Source organism: Ambystoma mexicanum, chromosome 8 (assembly GCF_040938575.1).
Source record: "Ambystoma mexicanum isolate Mex_15411 chromosome 8, UKY_AmexF1_1, whole genome shotgun sequence".
NCBI classification, from domain to species: domain Eukaryota; kingdom Metazoa; phylum Chordata; class Amphibia; order Caudata; family Ambystomatidae; genus Ambystoma; species Ambystoma mexicanum.
The window spans coordinates 1,113,422,769-1,113,449,837 of NC_090929.1; the positions used below are offsets into that span (position 1 = coordinate 1,113,422,769).

Consider the following 27,069-nt stretch of genomic DNA (forward strand, 5'->3'; position numbering starts at 1 on the left):
GATTCAAGTCACCAAAGCGTAGGAGTTTGGAAGAAGAGGTTGAAAGGGAAGAGGCATGGTTGACCCATTCAGAGAGGAAGAGGGGGGATAGAGCAAGGGGGTCTGTGGATAGTGGTGAGGGTGAGAGTTGGTGAGACCCCAAGCCTACAGACAAGGCATTCAAAAGAGGAGTAGGAATGATGGAAGCAGGGACCCACTCAGGGAAGATCAGGGCCATTCCACCACCAGGCCTGTTGGGTCTGGGTTTGGAGAGGATTTTGTAGCCCACAGGTAGGAGAGTGTTAAGAGCAGTGACAGAGCTATCATTGAACCACATTTCAGTAAAAGTGAGAACATCCAGATCAAAGTCTTCAAGAAGCAGACAGATGTCAGGAGGAGTGTTTGACTGCAGAGTGACCAGAGTAGCTAAGTGAAGCTGGTTACCACATTTGAAGATTTTCTGAGGGGGTTAGAGGGGTGTGGTACTCCCATCGGTGGTGGTGGAGACGGGAGGGGAGAGGAAGCAGGGGTGGCAGGAGAAAGGAGGACATGTATGAGAGAAGGCAGGTGCCAGTCGTGAAGAGTAGGTTGAGAACCTTGGGCCATGATAGTGCCACTGTGATAGACATTAATGATACACCTAGAGGATGAGAAGTAGGCAAGGAGTACCTGGTGCCACCATTAATGGGTGAGGAGGAAAAGGGATAAAGAGTGGAGACCAGATGGGGGGGTCCATAGGTCAGCAGAGCGTACAGTGAAGAGGATGTCCATAATAGTCTGTTTGGAACTGGCACTGACGTAGGGGCCAGTGCTGGGAAGGTCCAGGAGACCTTTTTTCAGCTGTTTTCTTCCAGATTTCATGAGAGAAGTAGGATAAGTGATAGAATAGCAGTTTGAATAGATAGGAGATCCTGCGAGATTCACAGTGCACAGGAATTCACCAAGTGGCCTAGCAGCCAGGCAGGCACAGATGAGGAGGTGTGTACTGGAAGGCAAACAGTGCACAGAACATAAAGCACACCTAGATCCAAAATTGTCAAAAGACACTAGAAGTAGCACACAATTGAGAATAAAGATAGTAAAGACACTCTTAAAGAGGAATTAAGGACTTGGTACTAACAGGCAGCAGAAAGCAAGGTATAAGTGGAGTTTATGGCAGATGCATATAACAGTTGAGGAGAAGATATAGTATGCAGTCAAGCTGTAAGTATGGGAAGCATGATTCAGCAGGCAACCAGGTAGAGGGTTGTGGTGCAGGGGCAGGTGATCCATGGTGCGTACTGCTAAAAAGTAGTAGCTCATTTTTCATGGTCGCGGAAAGCAGGAGTACAGTACGTTTTTTCATTGTGCAACGTGGGCCTGGCAAAGTTGCAGGAGCAGCGGCATGGAGGGGTGCTCCCTCCAGCTCTGGACGGGACCAGACAGGGGCCTCAGTGGTGGGCCTTTATTGAGGACTGGCTCAGCCTGCTGGCTCCCTGATTGGGCTTAAAGGCTGGGTGGGATGGCCAATCAGAGCCAAGGCAAGGGGGGCTGGATGGCAAGCCAAAGTAAGAAATGGTGCCTGCCATATTGGAGCAGGCTTGTGGCCTCAAAGAAAACAGCCCCACTGGGCTGCTTAGAAGAAATAAGTTAGAAATGTTGAAAAAGCAGCAAAAAGCCAAGCCCCAATTACAGCAGGCACTCACACAGCAATTCAGGGTAATTTTGATGCCAAAATTTGATGTTGGGCACTGATCGTAGTAGAAGTCTGATAAAGCCCTGCTGGGCTTACCTGAGGGTCTGTTGCTGCAAAGAAGATGGTCGTGGTCTTGTGGTCCCAGGGAGGCTGCAGCTGGCATCAGCTGTGTGGATGTTGGATGAATCATGCAGTGTCATCAACAAATCCCAGCCTAAAGTCTTATTCCATGTGGCCAGGGTAAGGGAGCTGCTACCTGATCCTAATCCTGGGGATGGCATTAGCCAGGAGGATCACTTGGGAGGAGAAGGGCCCCAAGGATTAGGATGCCTCCATTAGGATGGATGTGGTATTGATCTTCAGGAGGGGAAGATTGCTATGATACCAGAATATTTAATGGCGTGTTGCCAAAACTGCCCGCCTTGTTGGTAATGAAACCTGTTGTAATCAACATGGGAATAATATATATGGGAATCAGAGCATTAATGAATACTCTTGCTTCTGATGAATATGATTCTCCCTTAAGTCTGAACCAACCATTAATCCCTCTAAAATCCTTCCCTAAAGGTGTATTCAATTAAAAAAAAAAAATAATACATTTAAAAAAAAAAAAGAGTGAATCAAATAAAGTTAAAGGCCGCATTTGCGATACAAAAAGGAACCAGAACATTGGGGACTTCAGGTTCCACAATGCCTTAAGTACTGGGATGAAGAAGAGGGGCTCAGAGGCACAAAACTGCAGTATGAAATCTAGTGGTTCAAATGACCCACAACTGAGCAGGACTTTTGAATATTTAAGGCCCCCTCAGGTGCAGGCTATTAGAACAAAAAGGTGGAGCAGTAGCAGGAGTTGCCAGCTGCAGAAGCAGAGAGACACCAGAGCCGCTGCCGTCTTTGAAGAGGATTTTGGTCCTGAGAGTGTCTTCAGAGTTGAAAACCTTAAGTGCAGAGTTTGCACAGTGGGAAGCAGTATTTTGACAGGCTGTCCCGTGGGAGAGAGAAGCTCTCCTTATTTCGTGTCTGGTCCTGGTGGCTGGTGAGCACCGCAGCGCAGGAGGAGCAAGACAGGCTCCTTTCTCGAGGGGCGCGGGCTGCATGGACATGACTGAAGCTATCAGATGTTCTGAAATCAACGGAGGAAGCAGCAGCAGGTCGATTTGAGCAGATGAGTGTATAGAGTCCAGTAATTTGGCCTGCATTAGGTAACCCAGGAATGCTCCATAGTCAAACACTGACCGTTACCAAATATTTTGAATGCTGAACTAATATAAGAAAGTCTTATTGGCCTTATACTCACTTTGAAGGAAGCCCCGAGAAGAAGGGTTACAACTATTATTGCCAAGACAAAGAGGGGGTAATATTGAAGCAAGATTAAAACCTTCATTGCCAAAGTAAAGAGGGGACAATTTCTAAAGAAAAACTATAACCACCATTGCCAAAGTAAAGAAAGGGCAATACTTCAGAAAGATTATAACCTGCATTGAAAAAGTTACAAGAGAACGATTTTACAGAAAGATTGTAACCATTATTCCAAGAGTGAGGAAGAAGCAATAGTCGATCAGTACACCAACAGGCATTTCCTAAGTCAAAGAAAGGCAAGTGTAATAAAGAGACATTGTCAGCAGTTGCTTGATGTGAAATTAAGAGCCACAGAGGGGAAGGTGCAAGGGTGTACATGTGAATCCATGCCAGACCCATGCTGGAGAACAATAGTTACAGGTAAATAACTTAAAACTACTCCAGCATGGGGTTTGGCATGGATTAACATGCTCATGAATAACGATTACGCTGCACTACACTTACACAACCACGGGAGGTGGCAAGGCTCAACAGAAGCAATAAACACCTCTGGAACAGACTCACTTCAAATAAACAGGCTGCATAGCACCGCTTGGCCGACTCAGGACTCCACCCTGGAATCACTGTTGACACAGTAGACCCTTGTTAAGGTGTTCGTGGACCTCTATGTAGCCACCCTGCAGATGTCGAGCCCCAGTCTATCCTCATTAGCATGCCGGTCCGCATACCTGGGAGGCTCCACAGGTGGGACCGCTTCCTTCTCCCTCTCAGGAGGCTGGTGGGCTAGAGCAGCCACCTGGTCTCTCCCAGGTGCCAGTTCCTTCGCCGCTACATCTGCAGCCATACCGTGCCTTGGGAAGGTGTTGGGGAAGGACACCCGATGGGGGCCGCCACTGCTTTCATGCACCCGCTCTCATTCCGAGATGCGGTGGACATAGTTGACTTAACCGACAAAGTTTTTGCGGCTGCCTTCGTTGATGGCGCTGCCATCGACTCGGTTGACTTGGACTTGGTTGAAGCCTTAGCTGGCTTCGACGAGCCCTCCTCACATTTCCCCTTGTCGAACTATCCGCACACAGTTTGGACGGAGTTAGCGACATTCTCTTCAAAGACGCTCCTTTCGTTGGCATGCTCATGTGGAGGATGATGGTGACGGCGAACGCCTTTTGTCTGACTCGGGACCCTCATCAGAGGCGAACCCAGCAGAGCTAGCGTTGAAGAGCTTGGCCTTCTGTTGGACCCCTGCACGTGGTGCGTCCTCAAAGGATCTCAACCTCCTGACATAGGTACAATGCTCCTTGGACCGGCCGGCCCTGGATGAGGCTAGACCGTGCCACAAAGCTACGTCAAGAGGCCTTGTTCGACTTGAGCCATGCCGACAGTCTGCTTTATTGGTTTTTCTTTTCTTGGCTTTCTTTGAGAAAACACAGCACACCTCACATCCCTTCTCACCGTGGTCCGTATGCAGGTAGTCCAAGCATTTATGGTGTCGATCTTCTATGAAGACGTTTCTTAAACCACACTTCATGCAGAGTTTGAAGAGGCGGTAGCCTGCCTTCTTCTCAGTCATGCTGAAAGGGTGCAAAGTAGGGTGCAAAGTAGGCTCCATGGTTGGGCCTTCTTGAAACGTAGATGATCCGATGGTGGATCAAGATCTTTGCTGGTAGCAGTGCCCATCTGCCTGTCTCTATCCATCGAAGACGACTATTTTGGCCAAAAAAGTACAAAAAAACCCCACAAAATTAGCTTGGAGATCATCTTGAGGACTCCCAACACTCAAGTGTGCAGTAACAATTTGAAAATGGCTACCTGGGGTGGATCTTAGGGAGAGGATCGTCATTGGATGGGGCAGTATGACCCAGAGGACAGTGATTGATTTAGAGGAGAAATACAGTTTTAAAGTGAAAGTGAAACTGTTTTTCTTTTACCGAGTATTCCCAGCCTGACGGGGAATATTCATGAGCATGTGAATCCATGCCAGACCCCATGCTGGAGAAATACAGGTCCATGTTGGGACAGAATATCGGGCAACATCCAGGCTCATGCTTTGCCAGAGACTGAGACCTGAAGCTACTCTTCCTTGGTGGCCATTCAGGTATTTTCCTGTCATGGATGTGGACAAAACCCAAACTGGTATAGCAATTCAGGTTATTTTACAGTGTGAATGGCCAGTTGGGAGGTGAATAGTGTCTAGTGTTTTAGCAGGACCAGGGAGACCAGAGATGGATCAGTAGCAAGCTTTTGTAGAGAGATTTTAGTAGAACTATATATATGGATATAAAGCAATGGAGCATGCACATATGGATGGATAATTGTATGATTGTATGCAGGAGCTTAGGGACGACAGAAATGGAAAGAGGTAGGAGAGGGATGGAGAACAAGGAAGAGCATCCGAGGAAAGCATACTGCCTGAGCTGATGTAGGTTCCAACTGGTTTTAGTTTGGCTATATCAGGAGCTCTATGAAAAATGGTACTTCAGCAGCTTTTGGAATTGAAGGAGTGCTTCCACCAGCCATGTATCTCTCAAATCCTTGGAGTATTGCTCAAGGCTTTCTTTTTTGTCCATGTCCAGTCTAGAGATGTTTCTGCTCTCTGTGCTGTAGTGCACTCTGGATATGGAGAGATCCTCACGTAGATGAGGGAGTGCTTTATTTGAGAAGACATTGTGGATAATCCAACATGTTACAATGATTAATAACAGTATACAGGTAGGTCGATCAATGCACGTGCGAGGTGGTCATGTCGAAGGCCATAGATCAGTCGGGTAGTGGCAAGTAGTGCACATTTTTAGCAGGAACAGTGTGATGTCTAGAAGTCTGTTAACAAGGGCATTTCATCCATCATAGTGGGCTAGGACCAAAGCTTGAACCATGGCCCTTAAGTTTGCTTTGGGCAAAGCAGGGTTGGAATTCACGCATGAGAGAGATGACCCCAAGCGATCATCTTCAAAGTAACATAGGATTTGAGAAGAGGTACATCATCTTTACGTTCCTTACTACCTTTTCCACAGGTTGTTGGTATAGGGAATGGTTGATGCCCTCCTTCACTGGTGATGGCTTACAGCCTCTACCTGAGAAGTCCTCTCTGCTTGCCAACCTCTTGTCCTGCCATTGGGTTGGTCACCCTTACCTACCCAGTCCTCGGTGCAAGAGTAGGGAGCTTTAGGAGGAGACTGATGGATTCCTTGTGTACTATGCACTGGTTTCCGGCCTGCTCCTTCCCCCTATGGGTGTAAATAGGGTTTCTGTACCCGTACCTTAGGAGGATTTTTGTGTGTAGGAGAAGTAGGCTCTGGAATTACCACTCACAGTTGCACTGCCGGTCATGGTATCAGCTTTCGGAATATATGAAAGTCTCACATTTGAGGGTCGGTAAACATTGCATCATGGCATTCAGTTACCTTAAGCTCTTCCCTGCTAAACCTGTGCACCTTAAACAGTCACAGCCCATATTCTTCATAGGAGAACCCCCTGCCAAGTCACACACTCAGGTGGTGACCAGGGGATACTCGCCATACCACTAGTGGGCCTATTATCCACAGGCTTGGGGATGTATCCAGCCTCCTTGGTCACACCAGCAGATGTCCGTAAAAGGTAGGGAACTTTGTTACACCTTTAGTGAGTAGATCAGAGCATTTTTAGAGTGTCTCTGAAGCAGGTGTAGGGTGACATGTTAGCTGTATACAAAATGCAGCAAAGCAACAATGTCAGATGAGCATGAATGTTTTATTCTCCCCACTACTACTGCCTGTACTGGCAGAGATTAGAGAAAGTCTGCACGCAAGTACCTTTCAAATGTTCTGGTCAATGAAACCTAACAAGGGCTAGCTCTCTATAGCCTATCAAGTGGTTATTTTATATTACATTTGTGTAGCACACCGCTTATTTACACAACCATGTTTTCCTTGCTACAGAGAGTAGTCCCCAGCAGTAGAGACTAGCTCCCCCCAAACGTGCAGTATTGCTCAGAAACCATAATGCAATACTCATTCCCACTGCTGGTCTCCTCCATTCTGTATTTGTGGCCCTGCTAGGGTGGTTCTGGCTTCACTGATGGTATTGTTATCTGCAGGTAGGAGCAGGTCAAGTCACCCCAGAGAACATGTATATCGTTTACTGGGTCATTGAATGGCTGAATGGCGGGGGAAAGGTTACCAGATGCATGAGCAGACTGCCTACAGGCAGAAGGAGCTCGTTAGCAATCTTGATTGGCCAAAACTATGGAGCGGAGAAGGACATAGTTGGATCAGTCCCTCTTCCTCCCAGGTACTGACAACAATTTCCACTGGCCCCCACTTCCCCTGGAGTGGATCCATGTGCTCTTCTTGGCAGATGGCCAAATATACACCACTCGATTGACTGCCATTATGCGCATGTGGAGAATGAGCAAATCTATTTTTCTGCTCTTCTTTTTTCCATAACATATGGAGGAAAAGTACCAATTCTCCTATGTCTCAGTTATGCAGGATTACCTCAGTTCGGATTCTGAACATTGATATTCCTTTCTCTGTCTCTTCCCAGTGTGTCGAGAGCAGATAGGCATATGTTTTTAATTATTTTGGCATGCCCATTAGCATGGGAATAGACGCCATACAGGCAAGTCATTCCAGCAAAAATGATAGTTTCTTACTCCTCTGATTTTGGTGGCAGAGATCAAATGAACAAACCATATGTTTCTAATGCACCCCAATATACCTAAATGAGTGATAGACCTCCCACGCCAGAATTGTTTCGCTAAGAGGCAGAAGATACAATAGGGCATTCTGAGAATAAAAAGATAACATTTGTGAAAGTGACAATGCCATTAGAAGGTGGCAAACATTTTTATTTAAAATGATTCCTCTTGTATGCACATTTTAACTTATCTAGCACATAACTACCAGTTAACATTATGTCTAGTTATAAAATGCACTCATCCCCACTTAGCAGATCATTGCCTGTTCCCATTATGCCCAGTACCGCGCATCAAGGGTAAAGCAAAAAAAAGTATGTGAAATGTTATGTGGCTAGACTGGCCAGCATTAAATATAGGCCAATCCATCAACGTAACACTTATTTTTGCTTTAACCTTGATGCACATTAAGTGTGCATCAAGGGTAAAGTAAACATGACAAGTGTCGTCTCTGACCGATGACATTCAATGTATGCCAGTCTAGCCAGGTAATAACTCATGTTTGCTTTATGATATGATATATGGCATTTATAACGCGCCTATACACAAGTGTTTCAGGCGGGGGGAAGAAGAGGAGACAGACAACGATCCTACTAGACCAGGTGTCATTCAGATTGCGCAAGTGCAGGGTGAAGGGGAAGGGAAAAAGTGCAAGGGGGAAAGGAAGCAAAGTGCAGTACAGGTTTAGTAGAACAAGATAAATAATAAGGGCCAGCTGGTGGCAAGTGCAGGATAAGTGCAGACAAGTACTGGGAGGAGGGGCTGTAGGGATACAGAGACAGTCCCACAGTGCAGGGATTGCCAGGGAGGCAGTGCAGGGGAGAGTGGCAGGGCCGTGGACCGGGATAGGTAAGTGGCCCCGTTGCAGATTCAGTGCAGTTTCAGTAATATTAATAGGGGAGAGGGGGAGAGAAAGCAGAGGCAAAGAGGAAGGATTTGAGGTGCTTCCGGAACCGGAGATGGTTCTCCTCAAGTTTCTGGGAGGCAGGAAGGCTGTTCCAGAGGGAGGCCCCTGCTGCGGAGAGAGATCTACCCCCAACTCGTTGCTTGGAGAAGCAGCTGACCCTGAGGGAGTTGGAGGTGGATGAGCGAAGAGCTCGAGAAGGAAGATATTTAGGAAGAGAGTTGAAGGTATTTTGGCCCGAGGCCCCAGAAGGCCTTGTGGACAATGCAGAGGGTTTTGAACTTGATCCTCGCAGCCACTGGGAGCCAGTGTAGCGATTTCAGTCCTGGAGAGATACAGTCCCTGGGCTTGAGGCCAAGGACAAGTCTCGCAGTCCTGTTCTTGATGAGTTGCAAAGGGCGGAGAGGAGAGGCAGGCAGATTCAGATAGAGGCTGTTACAGTAGTCCAGCTTCGAGAGAACCAGGGCTCTAGAGACAGTGAGCTTCTGGGGGAAGGAGAGGAAAGGAAGGATACCTCCGAGGAGGTGAAGCTGGTAGTGTGACTTCTTAGAGACATCAGATACGTGATGAGAGAAAGAGAGTGTGGAGTCGAAGATGACCCCAAGGCTTTTATCCTTGCAGGTAGGAGTAGGAAGAGGACCAAGAGAGGTCGGCTAGAGAGCTCTACTGTAGTGAGTAGATACGTTGTTGGACATCTACTGTGCATCAAGGGTAAAGCAAACACGACAAGTGTTCTTACGGGGCTAGACTGTCCTACATTTGTGGTGCAAGTCTGCACATACTTGGCATCAAGGGTAATGCAATTGTGATAAGTGGTATTCTAGATAGACTGGTCTATACTGAATGTAGATCAATCTAGCCACGTAATAATACGTATGTTTGCTTTACCTTGATGCCAAGTAAAAAATGTCACACCACATTAAGAATTTATTTGCACACTATCACTACTACTGGAGTTTCTTAATGTGGCATGCCATTTTATACTAGGCATCAAGTGTCAAGCAACTTGATGTGTTAGTTGGTTAACTTGGCGGATGGCGTCAGTGTGCATTTACTTTTACTGTGGCATGGCATTTGTCACTTCTTACTCGACATCAAGAGTAAAGCAAACTTGATGAGTTATGTGGCTAGACTGCCTTACATTGGTGACTCTGTCTAGCCATATGTTTGTTGTGTGACATGGAACTTTTGTATTTTGCATGCAGGGTTAAAAAAAAAAGAAATAACATAGGAATGATTACTTGGTGTACTCTCGAATCTTGGTATAGCCATCTTGGATATAGTTTGTAGCATGGCTGGGATGCCTTATATTGAAATACTGGCATATATTGGTGCAACCTGCATGTACATGTATGGGCACAGCCAGCATGAAAAGGTTTTATATTCTGGCACATGTTGTGGGTAAAGGCATAATGAAAATGTGTTGGAAATGGTACTGTGGACTGTTGGTGACTTGCATCTATAGTTTTTTTCATGTGCTACCATACAAAATGTATTGTACCTGTGTGGCTTTTTACCCAATTTTCTGTAAAATGCACAATTTTAAACACATTATTTTAAAAGGTTCCTGGTAGGAGAACCCTCCCTCCCCAAACCCTCCTTGGGTTCTTGCTGCGCTCAGTTGCTCTGGCATATTAGACACATACATTTACGGCCCTCCAGTTCAAAAATAAACCATTGAACATGGTGCTTTATTAGTCTGACAATAGTGCTATCCTCAAAGGCCAATATTTTCAAGAATATCTGAAGCCAAGCATTGCCGCTTTTACTCCCAGCTCGGGGAGAACTCTTGAGGTTCAGTTTTCATAGCACTAAAGAGGGATGTGTGATGCTTCTGCTCTCTATCCCTAGGCCAACCTTTATTAAGGACAATCTACTCCCAAAATCCACCTCTAGAATATTCTACAAGCATCCCTTTAATGCGAAAATGATGCTTCTGCCCCCCCCTTCAATATGATCGTTCTACACTCAGACCTTGAATAAAAGCACTGTACGAACAGTACCATTTATCGAAGCACAGTGTACTACCAGAAAGCCTCATAACAGCATTCTAATGACACTCATTTAACAGGTACGCTGCATTCCCAGACTCCATTTAATACATAATTGACACAGGTCCCCTTTAACAGTTCTACTCGCTGTACAATCGAATCAGAGCTTCCCACTGAATGCCCCCTTTTAACAAGAGCACTTTTGTGAGATAGAAGTAAGCAGCTTATGAAAACGAGTTGTTGCGATTTTTATTATTTATAAGAACCGTGGACTTGTTCTAGGAAAAAAATAAAAATAAATACATTCTCCCCGACTTCTCACCTCTCTCTGCCGCAGTTGAAAGCTTGTTCCTTCCTGATAACAATTGTACGTTCTTAAAAGGTTCATCAACTCCGACCTGGAAGAAACAATCCGAGATATTAGCGAAGGAGAACAGTGCCACGTGTCCATATATTCGCAATAATACCTATTGTATTCCGTCTTTAGCTTATTAATACAGCAAAATGCCCATGAACTGATAAGCAAATTCCCACCAGACCTTGGAGGATCCATCGCTGCTGCAGGTAGATGGCAATGCATTTGTCAGTTCAGGATTGGAAATAGTAGCCTTGGTTTCCATGCACAGAAAAGAACGCCCATATTCTTCAAAATCTCGAATGCCATGATTATGTAAGCAAATAACCCATGATTGTAGTTTTCGGCCATTGCAGCTGAAAGACACTTCCCAAAATTCCAGATTCCATGAAGCTAAAAGGCATTCGATATCCATGTATATAGAGACACCATCACTGTCCCCGCACACCCTCCTCCTGTCTAGCATTGTAAAAGTCAGTTAGAAGCAGTGTCCATTGCGGCAGCTATACTGCTCTTACTCCAGGCAGGTGCATTAGGGAATGGATGCCATGTAGGTTAGAGGTGGCTAGAATAGGTGAAAGGGGTACAAGTGTACACATTCATTTAAGAGATATGGAAAATATTAGATTACATACATTCATTTAGGAAAACAAACATAAAAGAAATGCATACATTGCGTACAACATTAACACCACAGAATATAGCTCTCGGACATACCATAGCAAAAGGTAGCTATTTTTCCCAAAATGGACGCCCTAGCATGCATTACAAATCATGTAAATTAAAAATTGCTGAAAACACAGAAATATAGGGCTGTGTGGAGCTCAGACAAACAGCAATCCATGGTTATTGCAAACAGGTGGCGGCCTGGGCAAATGCCAAGTGGTGAAAACACAGAAATATAGGGCTGTGCGGAGCTCAGACAAACAGCAATCCATGGTTATTGCAAACAGGTGGCGGCCTGGGCAAATGCCAAGTGGTGAAAACACAGAAATATAGGGCTGTGTGGAGCTCAGACAAACAGCAATCCATGGTTATTGCTAACAGGTGGCGGCCTGGGCAAATGCCAAGTGGTGAAAAAGCAATCCATGGTTATTGCAAACAGGTGGCGGCCTGGGCAAATGCCAAGTGGTGAAAACACAGAAATATAGGGCTGTGTGGAGCTCAGACAAACAGCAATCCATGGTTATTGCAAACAGGTGGCGGCCTGGGCAAATGCCAAGTGGTGAAAACACAGAAATATAGGGCTGTGTGGAGCTCAGACAAACAGCAATCCATGGTTATTGCAAACAGGTGGCGGCCTGGGCAAATGCCACGTGGTGATGTAGCAGTTTTAAATGGTAGGAAAATACATTTTTAGCGGTGCCAATGGCAGAAAGGGAGTTTCAGAAGTTGGCAGTAAGCAAGTAACTTTATGTCCATAACAGGCTGACGGAGGCTCACGTATTTCAGAACGGCTTTTATCCCGTTTTTAAAGTTCTGAACCATGTCTCGAGATTCAATGAAAAGGGGAAAAGTATGTTTTATGCTGACTGGCATAGGATGAGGTCATTGTAAGAAGAAATCAGCACTTGCTTATAGAAAACCAGACCGATCATATTGTATGGTTTATATTGGAACATAACTGTTGTGCAATGTCTGCCTTTTATAAAAGTATGCCAGATATCGAAAAATTGAGTCTTTCCTTGCTAACTGGACACCTGTGGCATGGGAAACCCTCCCAGCTGGCTGTAAAGAATAAAGGCTTCAGTTTTCTGCACAATTGCGTACCTCAATCCATGAAGGTCTTTTATTGATCTATGGCTAAGTAATAACTTCTTTTACATAATGAATAGTTCTAGTTATAATGTAATACTTGTGGTGCACATCTTTATTAAAGTCACATAAAACATTCTGCAATTCTTTACGTCTCTTTTCTGATGTAAAGCGCATTCTACATCGCAACTGACTTTTCAGTATTCGTTTCATTTCTGCAACACTCCTACTAGCAACATTAAATTGGAAAACCTAGTATATTGTGTTTGGGTGTGCTGGTCAGACACATTAGTTTAGGTAAGCATTGTTATATGAATGCTGCCAAATATAGCTTTTTGTCTTGACTTTAATTAAAACACTAAATAGTTTATCGTGTGCATGTTATTTAAAAGATAAAGCATACTGCATTCTTGGCCCTTAATTAGACTGCTTGACTTTCGTTTGGAAACTTCTAAACTGTAGAAGGCCGGTCCTGTCAGTAGTAGCAATGATGCTACTGACAAGAAAGCACCATTGGCCAAGAAATGTGCGAACTTTATAACATAGGTGGCACCTTATGGTGGAGAGAAACAAATGCAGTGGAATCTGAACAATTGGCAACTGCAGAAGTGCTAAGAACAGGCAGACTTCCATGATTAAATACATTCAAACAAGTAGAGGTTTCCTCACTCCAGAGCAGCTATTTCCCCGACCGGCCCTGTGATTATACCAAATAACCTTAGGTGGTACAAGCAGCATGCTACTTTCTATATGAGAAACTGTTGAGGGAATACAAATGAAAAACAGTACCAGACCCAAGTGTGTAACTTCTCAATGTTCAGAATAGTTTTTAATTGTGTGCCTTCTATATATAATTGGTTATTTATAACGCGCTTAATACCAAAGAGGTTTCTAAGCGTGGCCTGGGATTTGAACTTGTGTTGCTCCGAGTCTCGTGTCCAAGACGAGCGTGTTGCCACTGAGCTATACTACCCATTTCAATATATATAGATTTAAAGAGGAATTTTAAAATTATTATCAGCAAGAATACTTTGTTTTTGTAAAGTAGATAGGACAAGAATCCATTACGCTGAATAGGGTAATATGATTAACTTGTAGAGAACACGGACGTCCATTAGCCAGATTCACACGGTACAAACAAGTTCTGGTCCTTTTGTAATTAGAGTATAGGAGCACAATCGTCTCATCTGCCCCCACTTTTAGCATTCTTCACTTGAAGTGTAGTAGTGTGGGTGTAGGTTAGATTGCCCAATGAGAAGTACTGTAACATAGGGAAGGAGGCTGCACTATGAAGAACCTGAAGAGGTAAAATAAATAAAACATGTGACACGTGGATTTTAAAACTATTTAGGCAGTGTCTATATCAGGGGTCCTCAATCTTTGGCTCGCCAGATGTTTTGCACTACAACTCCCGTAATCTCTCACCTTTGATTATGCTGGCTTAGACTCATGGAAGTTGTAGTCCAAAACATCTGGAGAGCTAAAGGTTGCAGACCTCTGATCTGTATGAACAAGGTGGCCTGTGTTCAAATAAAAGGTTGCAGCAATCTTGGATGAGAGGTGTTTCAATCAAGAATAGTACAACAGCTTACAATTTGTGGAGATGTGTTGATGGCATTGGTTGCCTTGGGTTTGTGATGTGAGAGATACTAATTTTTAAGGTAAACATTCAGCTTGGCGTTAACCTTGACATATATATCTTTGTGCTGCTCTTCACCCTGCTCATCTCCTCAATGTCGTCTGCCTGCCACTTCCTTCACTCCGCCCTCTCCCATTGTTTAGTGGTGTCACCCCAGCCAACTTTTTGCCATCACCACACTTTCTGCTTTCCCGGTTTGCCTGCACAGCTAATTCCACGTCTGTGCGCAGCTGTGCAGCTCTACGCCAGTATGTGCTTGCAGTCCCAACACATCCCCAGTTTTCACTCATCTCCCACCCATTACGACTAATACGCTATCTTGACAAGAGGCATCTGTTAATGGCGATCATGCACTTCAGACAGTCTGCAAATTTGCTTAACTTGCTTTAAGGCCGAGCCGGAGCAACGACGCACACACACACACGACCCAATATAAAGGTGGTTCAAAGGAATGACCTGATTAACACTTTTAGGGACAGGTTTGCACACAACACCTACAGGTTCTAGGGATAGATCTACAAACAATATGGATATTTCTAAAGGAAACATTGTCAGGGGCATGCCAACATAAAGTTGGGCTTTCTTGCCATATGCAAAGAACGAGGGCCAATGTAAAAATTCTTAAGCCCATTCTAAAGAATCCTTGGTCCCCTTTCGACGATCTATTCTACAAAACAGTATGCAAATGAGGTGGCCAACAGAAAGTTAAAAAACTTAGTCTTAAACTGGATTTGTAGCCTCCTGGCTACCCTAAGCTTCCAACACAACAGTTCCAAGGTTTGGCCAACAAAAGGAGTTCATGAATTCTAATCAGCAAATGCCCATTTCTTTTCTAACAAAACGAACAACTTCTCCTCTTAAGGTTATTCAAGGGTTTATGCATAATCTGCACCCCGCCTCACTCTCCCTTCATTCACCATGTCTCTTAAGACCTCTTCCGGGTATCAGGTTTCTCAGCTTGCTTTTCCCTCGCTCAACCTCAGCCTGTGATGTGGAAAACAGGTCTCTCACGACCTACAATATCTTAGAGTTCCCAATATGTGCTTTCCATACCTGGGGTTTTCAGGATTCAGAGGTCTCAGATCTTTCAGAGTAAACGACCATAGGTTTATCACCATCCATGTCATGTCTTCCCAGAACCTGGGCTTGTATTAATTTCACCCAACATCTCTGCTGGACCTTAGGATTCACTGCCATTCTTGGCAGGTCCCTCCTAGACGGTAGGATCCTTCAACATTTGCTGTGGTCTCTCCCACAGCTGGGTTCCATCTGCAATTACTTGAGAACTTCTCCTAGTCCTTGGTATTCTTTAGCACTCACAGTTTACAACACCCATTAGGTGTCCACTGCCTTCAGTCTTGTTGGGTTTTCGCCCACCTCATTCAAGCAGATAGTAGGTCCCCCTCCTCTCACATCTCTCTACTTTAGGAAAAGCTTCACCTTCCCGTCTCCTTGGACTTCGCCCAGGGACCATGTGCATGTTCTGCATCTCTTCTAGGATCCAAGCGGCCTACCCTCTGATGGACGGGTCACCTGAGTTAGTCCTCACCAAGCTTGCCAAGATGTAGGCTACCTCATTCCATAGCAGGTTCCCTAGGTAACCGGCATCAGATTGGAACCATATCAGCCTCCTTCCCAGCTTGTTCCTCCTTTTCCTCATGTGATCTTTTATATAGCTCTTCCAGGTTTTCGTTATGTGTCTTGGCCCTAGTGATTGGCTGGGCCCATTAAGAGATTGTGTCCGATTTTTATATTGGTTCCACCTTGGCACTGCTTTAAACGAATATAAAAATCCCTTTGCCATCTCCTCTGTTCTTTCTGTGCCTTTAAATGTGGCTTGTAGTATCGCCATCTTGGAAGTCATGAAGTGTGAGCATTCGTAACATCCCTTATCTACAGTATGCTGCTCTGCGGAATTATATCCGAAGGTGAGGACCGCCGTTATTCAAATTTTATGTTTGGCAAGTTCATAAACTTTTGTTTACCTTGCATGTACTTCATGTTTGATTTCCCCAAACTGCGCAATTCAGAGCAGACTGTTTACTATCATTGTGAGTAAGCATCAAGAGGTGCATATGGGCCCACTGGATAGGTTTGGGAACTGTAAAGCAAATGTAAAGGGACAGGCAAGCACAATGGAACAGGAAGGAAATGCAGACCGCAATGGTGAACAAGTAGGGATGGGAACCATATACTGTACAATGTGGAATCCGACTAGGGGTGTAAACGGGTCATACTTCAGACTGCCTATAGATACATGGGAAGATCAATGCCGCTGTGCAAGTTACTCAACATATATCAAGTCTGCACCCATGGGAGAGGGGCCGCTAGAATGTCTTCTGTGTCTGGACCCTAAGGCGCAAACAGGAAGTGCACTATACAAGCCTACGTGGGTCCAGCTAGAAAATACAGTGGATGGCTTCTTTGGGAACAGCAATCACCCACTATTACATGAAATACATTATAGACTACAGGTAAAATAAGACAAAGGAAGGGGCAGATGCTGCCTCTTATGTATAGGAGCCAATCACTGTACAAGGGAACACAGAGGTACAGGTGAGGACACTACAGAGCACGTATCAGAAACTAAGAGCCTGAAAGGGAAACAAGAATTCGGAACAGGAACCATGAATACAGAAACGTTTAGCAAGGCACTATAAGTAGATAGACTTGGCTAGGGACTGGAAAGAGCTCAGTGGAGCAAAGTATGTTTACAAGCTTACTAAGCAGGGTACTGGTACAAGGTAGCTGAGCAGGGTAGTGACGCACTGTAGCCGAGCACTAGTAAACGGGTGAAACCCTGATTGACAGTCTCCCAGGAGGAGCTCGGACTCTAGGTGACCCTGAAGGTTGGATTTTGGCAGCCTTGTCCAAGATCTTTAGGAGGTAGGGCACATTGGAGACTGGCTTGTAATTAGCAAAATTGTCCTGGGCCAATGAAGGTTCCTTAAAGAGTGGTGTACTCCATAAATGCTCTGTGTAGGCAGGGATGATTGAAAGGATCCCTTTAGGATCTGGAAGGCTATTGTCAAAAGGGTATTTGCACAATCGTGAATACTCCGAGAGGGGCATGGATCACTAGGACAATTAGTCGGGATAAGGCGGAGCTTTTTAATTTTCTGAAACAGTCAGATCTTCTGATATAAATTGAGAAGAAGGAATCTTAATGCTCGGCCCCACATGCTCTGGATGAAGGAGGTCCTTAGTATCGGAAGTCGTAAGGGAATCCTTTATGGCAGTTCAGAGATTACCAGTTTCATTTGCAAAGAATAGCTGGAGCCGGTTCTGTTAACAGCAGACAGCGGCAACAGCGCCCAGCCGAAAACCATGGATCAAAGCAAGAGGCACTGGAAACTAGCTCAATGCAAGAACACAATGACAATGGGGCCAGCTGGCTAAATACTGAAACACCCGGGACTGAAACAGGGGAAGTGGCTGCACCTGGAACTCCAAATCCAATAGTAATCTTCCTCTTCCCTCTCGGAAGCTTGGGAAAATTAAAGCAGACCCATTGGACTTCTGGGAATTGTAGTGCTCAAGATCGTATATAGAAATATGCCAAAAGGTGCATTATGGAACATGTAGTTTGAGCAATTCAATATGGAATTTCCAATACTTTTCAGTGGGAATGCAAACGTGGAAAAAAGCAGAATGGTCGTTCCTGATGGAATGAGAACGTATTGTGAGACTCGGCTTCTTCATAATGGATCCTCCCACTGTTCCAGTAGCAGAAGAGTGACAGATACTTGTGTCTGAGTCAATGCAGCGCTCTGCTGCTCCTTGGGGTTAGACCTGCACTACATGAAATACCTAATGGGGAAAGTCGTTTTCTCAAACACCTTCCATTCAAAAAGGGCAACAGCCCTGTTGATCTATTCTGTTGTAGCACATTATGACACACATTAAATGGTCCGATTGGTTAAGTACATACGTGCACATGGGCGCTGCATGGCCAATACGTTCGAATGATGGTAAGCGGATGGATATGTAATTGGCTGGGAAGTGGGCGAGGTTAAAGAAAACTCATACCACTGCAATTAGTACAAAAGCGCAGACGACAACGTGGTGGTTTGATGCGCCCTGCTCATTTTGGGCAAACACTTTCAATTGTGAACACTGGGCACATGCACACTTTTTTAAAAAAAAGTGCAAAATGAATTACAAAAACACGTCCAATGAGTTTGAAAGATTTGTGCTGCCATGGATATCAGGGTGTAGACGTGGTTACTAAAGGTTGGTAGCGAGAGGTGTAATCATTTTTTCCCCAGTAATATCCGGTTTTTCAAATTAAGAGTGAGCTCATTTATTCCAGCTCAAGAAAATCTCATCTAAATAACCATTAGTTCACATGTTGAATTCACCCAGCTGCATACTTGCCACCATGTACATACGCGGCACCATTTCCTAACCCCCTAGGGTGCTATTGGGGCAGCAAAACAATGAGTAAACATTTACACACTGTTTTAAACCCTCAGATACCACTCCAGGGCATCTTTATCCTACTGGGGCATTGGATGCCATTGCCGTTTTTTTTTCGAACTCCCCCTGTTATCCAACATGAAATATTGCATGCAATTTCACATGTATGATTTCATGCGGTCACAAATGCTTTGGATTCCTGTGCAATTCACCTATTTTTGTTATATCTACTGAAGGGGGATTGCATAGCAATAGATGTTAAATGGCATCTTCATGCAGGCCTGTTTCTAGGTGTTCTCTGTCAAGAGCACAGAGATCTTAATGGGGGGTTAAGGGGGAGTTCTGCCCTAGCCACTGCACCCTACCCCCACAGCACACAAGTGTAGAGGAGGTCCCAAATATGGCCTGCACTCCAGTTGCCCATTTTGAAGTACCAGGAACATTCAAACCGAGATATGTGATGTACGATGAGCAAATAAACCAGCAGAGAGTCGCACTAGGGCTCTGTCCAGTGCCAATCAGAAGAGCAATACCTGTTGAAGCGCCAATAACCAGACAACCATGGGTAGTAAGGTATCCATTGAGACAACCATACCAGCAAATTACAAGAAATGAAGATTGTTTAAACACTGCCCCAGAAGAAACTCAAAAGGCCTTAATGGAGGACGAATGACGACGTCACAAGTGCCCGGACCGACGTACAGATGAAGAACGACAACCAAAAGATGACACAAAGACGAAATGCCATGGATAAGGATATCACAGACATAGAAGAAGAGACAATGTTGAAATATAAAGAAACGTAACTGTAAAGCAGGATGAAAGTATTCAACCAGCTAACGCCTGTAGATAGGCTTCGCAAGAAGCTAGTTTAGTTTGTTTATTTATTTGTAGAGCGCTGCCGAACCCTCTGGTAGCTGGGCGCTAATTCTTTAAGTACATTAGTGGTTGCAGAATGTTGCACATACAGGTAAGTGAGCATGGTACATTACAGTATGGTTCGAAGGACCTGGTTACAGAATGGTCCTGGGAGAAGCATAGTATATTATAGCAGGGAGGTTCCAGTTAGGTTTGCAGAACACATAACATACATTCGATTGGTCCGGCGGATAACAGAATAGTTTCAGAAACATAAGTGTGGTATAGGATCCGTAAAGGAGTCTATGCCTTGGTTTGGTTATTGTTGGGAGCTAAGCAGATCCTTGACTTTGGCTCTAAATGACCAGCTAAGAAAACAGTGCGGCTTGCTATGCTTAGTAGAAGAATAGAGCAGCAAGCGCCAACCATATATCTACCTCAACGAAGCATATTATATAAGTGCAGTCCACTTTATACAAAAGCAGAATTAACCCAGGTTACCAAGGGTCAAACAGGGCAGGATTCTTATTCCAGCTAAACCAAGAAGAGACGGCGGAATCGAAACTCAGCAAGGAGCAGGCTGTGCCTGGGAAATCGAGGTCAAACCAAGAGAGGGAGGCGGACAGTAACTTCAGAGAATCGAAACTTACCAGCGCAGCAGCCTGCCCCGTGAAGGTCGCGATAAGGGGGCCTAGGCAGGTGGCGGCCGAAAAGGAGAATTAAATGCACAAATAGAAGGAAACCGAAGCCGATTCACGGTGTGCTAACACGTGACCAGCCAGGCGCGAAGAGGTACCAACGTCTGATTTCACCCAAAGCAGGAGATACCATAACATTTCCTGACGAGAAGCTACAGTTTCGAGGCCAACCTCAGCAAACTAATTGACACATAGCCCTAAAGTACTGATTGATGGAAGGGAGGCAGGGTGAATCTTGGGGCACCCTGTATCTGGGTGACCATTCTGCATGCTGCTAATTTAAGTGGAGATTTATGCTTAGGGTTGTAGCCAGCCCAATCACAGTGGACCAAATAATCTAAGGTCCTAGAGATAGTAGAACCAATGAGACTTCGTACCTTTAATGACGGTTGCATGAGTAATGTAGAGGGAAGGGCGTAGACGCCCACCAGATAAGAGTTATCCAATCCTCACACTCCGTTACCATATACAGATATAGCACCTATACTTAAGTTACCTTTTCCAACCAATAGAATTGCACGACAAACTTTTGAGTGTTACACGTCAATGATGATGAATTTTTAGTATAACTATTACTGTTTGAATGAGGATTGTTGGGAGTTGAAGCGAGACGGGCCATCGCATCATTGTTGATCTCCATGTTTCCCCATTTTTTGTACTTGTCATTAAACGGACTCCCCTTTGCCAAACTATTGAAGTTGTCCTTATTGATTGGTGTTGGAGTAAGAGAATCCCGCACCCCATCCACCTCAAGGTGCAGCTTTCTTGAGTACTCGAGGGCGAGCTCTGATTCTATGGGCCAGTCGGAGGTCAGTCCCCCTCACTCTACACAAGTATGTAAGTTGCTTGTAGCAATATCTTTTTGTAGTTGGTATCTTTTGGGAGGGGTGTTCAATTGCCATGTGTGGGTGCCTTAGTTGGAATGCATATTGTCTGTTAGTATGTGGAATTGGAGTTTGTTCGTGTAGGGTGAGGTCAGTATATACAAATGGCTGGTTGGTGAGGGTGTTTCTTAAAGCCACATATAGACAATAGCCTGGCACAGCCATTCATGAAATCGTATGACAAGGCATGAAAGGTATAGTGACGCATTATAATTCACAGCAAAGTATGACTAAGTAACTGTCTCCTACCAGCAACCATTCCCATTGGCATCTGCAGACAGCTCCATTGTTTGCTCACCTTCCTTCTAATAGATACATTGTATTCAATGCGGAACATGGATCTGCAATTGGTAGTTGAGAGGAATGGGTAGTCTAGAGACGCCACTCGTTACCATAACGGAAGTGCCAAGTCCTGAGAAAGTGCTGCATTCGATGAAACTTCCGGTGCTCATTTCACCTGCCTGGATATGGTGGTTCGCCAACTGACAGCCATTTCAAACCTCACACTAACTTATTTGACGCTCTTCACAGTGGGCCTGCTGGGACATTTGCGCAGTGGCCAATGAATAGTGTTCACCAGATGTTAGTCAGGCTATCAGAGCAGGGGTCAGAATCCCTGGGGGATTCTCCCTGAAGTGTAATGTAGTGTCTTCCCCAACACGCCCCAACCACTTCTCTCACACAGAGCTAGCCACAAGCCAAACATGAATTCCCCTTACCCTGATCACCTTATGTTGAGGCAGCTCCATAACTATGGTTTCAGAATGATACTGAAACCCCTACCCCGGTGATTCTTCACATGGAGGTTGAGGAGATGAGGAGCAGAAATAAGAAAGGGGAGTGTGCATTCCTCAATCTACCCCATAAAGCTCAGTGCAGCAATCCATGGCACAAAGGGGGTGCCATGGCTGCAGGAAGGGAAGGCAAGAGAAGTCTGTTGGCAGTGAACAAAAGGCTGGTGGGTAGGTAGGGTAGTCCAACAATGCTACAACTGGAAATGTTGAGTATATTTGGACCGTTGCTAGGTATTACTCTGCAGGAATTCATTGCACTTGTTGCACTAACAAGAATGTGGCATTTTCTTTAAGGAAGCACTCTCTTTTGCTTCTTTCTCCGTTTTGGTTCTCTCTCACACGCCCGATGTTTGAGGTATTAGGGGTCTGCCGGGGGATCATTCCCATTCTGAAACAGTTTCTCTAAGCATACCTCAATAAATATAGTGTTCATCTTACACAAAAAGGGTTGAGCTACATTTGAGGGTGAAAATATTATTTTAGGGATGTGTTTTGTCTTGCGTATGGCACATGTGTAGGTCATCCCTTCGTAGTTCACATCATCACATAGCACCTCGAGGTCATTTCCAGCTGTTTTGTTTCTAGAGCCAACTATTCGGTCGAGTATATGATGTCGAAGATGCGCAAGCATTTTGATTTTCAAGTTTGAGTTACTTTGTTCACCATTCCTCTGGATTTCTAGATCAGTCAAGGCCATTTTAAGCACTTTTAGGGCTCAAAGCAGACACCTTTGGGGCCCCCTCCACTGTATCAAATGAATTAGAGGGTCCAGAATATCTCGTCTCCCCTGCCCCTCCTCGATCACAATCCATAGCGTGATGCGCTAGCTTCCAGGAACCAAAATAAGCATGGGTACTCCTTTTCAGTCCCATTTCCGTCTTCATTCTTGCTGTAATCAGAATGCTAAACAAGTAGCATTTCAAGGGCAACATTCTCAGTCCATGACAAGAGCACTTGTATACTACCATAGGTAGAAGAGACTTTCATCAACAGCAGCCACTAGGATGGTATAAGAGCCATTATATAATCCAGGACACAGATTGTATGAAAAAGGTGCACATAACCCAGAATAGACAGAAGACTCGGGTTAGCAGCCTCCCAGAATGCAAAAGTGCTCAATTGGTAGCAAGAGGAAAGCTAAACATCCCATAGCACAGATAGAGGTGGCAGAGTAGAAGCTACAAGGATGCAGTCTGTATCTAGACAGAGATTAGAAGGACATTGTTTTCAAGTAGTGTTGCCATTAGAGAGCAAAGGAACACGTGGCTGTGGTGTGCAATAATCCATGTTCACTATTATTATAGAGGAAGCAACACTATAGCCAGTGAAACCACTAGTGAGGTTTCTTGAAGATCATAACCTGTGAACAAAATCACTGTGAAGGGAGACAATTTTGAAAGGTTTAGGGACTGGCAGTTTTGACAAATCCGGCAATACGAGATTAAATGTGATACCCAGAATTACAGATTAGTTAAGGGACACCGATTTTCACCCACTGCAATTCCTTCTTTCTTTTCCAGATCTTACCAGAAACTAAAATAATCCTAATTGATAGAACTGACTTGGAAAGTATACAAGTACCGTAACCCAACATGGACATTCTTAAACGCTAAATGTTATAGAAGCGCATCAGGCACATTTTGAATAATTCTAACTTTATGGTCTCCATCATCAAGGGAAGCACATAAGTACCAGCATAATAATTGATGTCATCTTAAAAAGGTTTTATCTATATTTCTTTTTTGTGTTTTAAAGATTTAAATACACCCAAGACACTGGCTTGTGAAGCTCATTTATAAATGTGTGAATTGGACAGAAAAGCAAACCATTTAATGAGTCAAAGCAGCAGACCTCGAACTCTGCTTGCTAGAGGCCTGTGATATCCGGCCCACTTTCTTCTGTCTAGAACTCCTTCCACTCAAACTGCATACAGTAAGATCGGGTAATGTGCTATACAATGACACCAGCATGTGAGAAGGCAAACGTTTTCATCGGAGACAGCATAGCAATGTCAACGATATGATAATTTGACTAGGATCACTGTATCGTAGGCTGGCAAAGCTAGGATACAAACCAGAACGCTTTGGTTCCACAGTCTTCACCTTGGATTCTAATCACCCTTCCACACTAACACTTTCTGCTCATTATTGGAGGTGGCTGCCTAGGTTTTACAACTCCTCATCTGAACAAAACTAATTTCTAGACCGTCACCATGGTGATGCTATCGTTTTTATAGCAATTGCTATCTGGTGCTGGTAAATTGCTGATATTAGCACCTGTTGTGCTACAACACAAAGTACATTTACAGACCGGTTTATCAACATCAGACACGGGAAGGGCTGAGTTGGCCTTGCTGGAATTTGGCATTGTAATCTTGCATACGAACACAGATCACTGCAATCAGTGCTTAACACACAGAGCTAAAATGATGAACCATTGCAGGACTCCGATTATCAATATGCAGTTCCACTTTGGTTACTGCACATGATCAATATAATTCCCAAAGAAAGGTGAGAATTCTACAGGAGTTGTGCCATAGTGAGCGCACAAACTATGCAAACCACAGTCAACACAAACAGCATTACTTCACAGATTGAATTGTTCAGAGCAGACTGTACTTAAGAGGCAGGCAATAGGTTTATATTCTCTGTAGCACATCATATAATATACTGGTGTGTGCTAATTCAGGTTGGTGAACAAATGGGAAATTACTTCTTTAGCTCAGGCAGCCCTGTGGGGCACGGGCAAGTGCCCCTTTTGCCCTCCCGTAAAGGCATCTCTGAGATCAGTTCTAGATTAAGCGTCACCGACTATTCAACACTAGAAAGGTGTTGGCTGACATCCAAGGTTCCTAGATTTTGGTGGTAGGGGGGCAAAGATGAAACGACATAACATTTCACAGACTTTGGCTGCCCCCTGGGAGTTTATTTTCATGGGTTCTTCCAGAGATCTAAAAGGTCTAACAGGTTGTGGCACTCAAGCTTGCCCTGGAAGAACTTGGGGGACTTTATGGGGAAAGTTCAATGTGGTGTACACAAGACTGCATGCAGCTTCTTCCTGTTCTAGCCCTAGGGTTAGCGGGACCCTGGCTGGCAAAAGATGCATGCCCACCCCTTCTATTCATCAATAGTGACATCAGTGATATTACAGAAAATGATATCACAGAGTGAGGGTTTAATACACACAGGTAGCATGGGAAGTGGCAATCTCGGCAGTGAGGCTTTTGTTTTAAGAAGCAGACAGTGTGAGCCGACTACCTTGTAGAGACTTCTAATTTTGGACAGCTAAGGCATAGTGAGATAAAAGGATTTCCCCAGGAGAATACACTTTGGTTAAGTGGCAAAGCCAGGTTTTGAGACCAGCCTGCAATTCAGACCCCTGAACATTCAGACCCCTGAACACATCTCTTCCAAGATGTAATTGGTAGAAATATTGCTTTAACAGATATTTTTGAAATATTTGCTTGAAAACGCCATCTGACTGTGGAAGGCATGGCATACATATGGTGATGTCGTTTTGCAAACATAAGTTAACTGCTGTTTTTGCAGAAGTTTCCACAATTGATTTGTTTGTGTATATATTTGTCTACATTGTCGAAACTGGAAATCTGTTTTGCTTTTATTTCAGAAGCTACGGATAAGGATTATTTTAGCTATCAAAATAATAAAATCCAAGCAGGTTCCAGGGTTGTCATGTCAGGACAGGGAATGGCTCTGGGATCGCCAGGGCAGATTGCATATACTGCTGGATTGCCTTATAGTGCGATAGACCCCATTTACCTGGATTGTCTTGAGGCAGTGAAGTAAGCAATATTACAGATCTTCAAATGTTAACTAAATTAACAAGGCTCAAGTCCCAAATACAAGTGGGGGGGCTCAATAATATAGGCGCTGAGTGCATGGGGGCAGAGGGTGTGCTTGCCCCGGTTCTCCTTGTCATGTTCATCTAAAACACTGGTTGTGGCAGGGTTTCTGTCTCCTCGCCTGCTGGGTTCAGTGGTGAACCGTTTTGCATGCATCTTGCAAAATGACCAAGTGATGCTAACATAATAATGGGAAGGGAGCCTCATGAATGTACCACTTGAAACTTGATTGGAGGGGATGGGCAGGCAGAACAAATGTTATGGATGCAGGAGATCCTACAGCAGAATGCTGCAAAAACAACTCAGCAGGTTAGGCGACTGTTGCAGAGATGCTAGTTATTTAGACCATCCTGTAACCCATATGGCTTTTTCCTATTCCTGCTGTAAAATGTGCTGTTTCGACCTGGGGAAGGGTACTGCTCCCTTACATCACTCAGTGTGGGGATCTCGGCCTCCTTAGCAAAAATCAAAAGCTGGCACCCAAAAGCTAGAAACTTAAGCAAAGTTCAAAGAACTGTTAAAATAAAGGGGATGCCAGCTGCCGAGTGATCCGGCACCATGTGGGTGCTTAGTTCAATTGGGCTTTCCCCTTCGAAAAAAGATCAAACCAGAAAAATAACCCAAGAGAGGAACATTTCCCAAAACTTATGCTGGCAAAGTTTAAAAGTTGCCCACATTTTAAAACCAAATATTTATAAAGAAAAATTCCCTGGAAAACAAAATTCAAATATGAGATGTGTGCCTTTATGACACTTATGTTTCCAGTGCAGATGCTTACCCATGAGACCACATATGACAACTTGGGGTGAAATCCTAGTAACCTAACACTTGAGGAAACAAGCTTTTTGTCGAAAGTCGGCCTCAACAACAGCCAACAGGGATTACGTACGCACTCGTACAAAGTGGGTGGATATTGTCGAACCACCTGTATCCTCAACTTGTGCCCTGAAAATCAGCTCTGGGGCAGACCCAGGACAGCAATCTCTCCCGCTAAATTCTGGGGAAACATTCATGACTCACTTAACCTCTCATCCTTCCCCACCCCCCTCACCCACAGGTGTGGCTTTGAACAATAAAGAGGACTTGAAAAGTTGAAAAGTACAAACCATAGTAAAGTACTGACACACACATAAATCCTTAGCGCGGGGCCAGAGTGGGCTATTCCCGCCATGTCATGCAGTGGATGCAGGTGCTGTATTTCACTTTGCACAAAGGCTGAATATACCTCCTGTGATGAATCAAGGATATTCATCCCTTCTCCCCAAGGGGAAGCGTCCCTCTTTGA

At 44.6% G+C, this 27,069-nt stretch overlaps 1 protein-coding gene across 2 annotated transcripts in view; it reads right to left on the minus strand.

Moving 5' to 3' along the window:
- The window catches only part of RASSF4 (Ras association domain family member 4), a 666,318-nt gene that overhangs the window by 309,719 nt on the left and 329,530 nt on the right, over window positions 1-27,069 (minus strand). For both annotated transcript variants that reach the window (XM_069611147.1, XM_069611146.1), the window contains one exon: window positions 10,843-10,918. In XM_069611147.1, coding sequence (XP_069467248.1) covers window positions 10,843-10,918 — 76 coding nt within the window. The remainder of the gene's footprint in view (window positions 1-10,842; window positions 10,919-27,069) is intronic.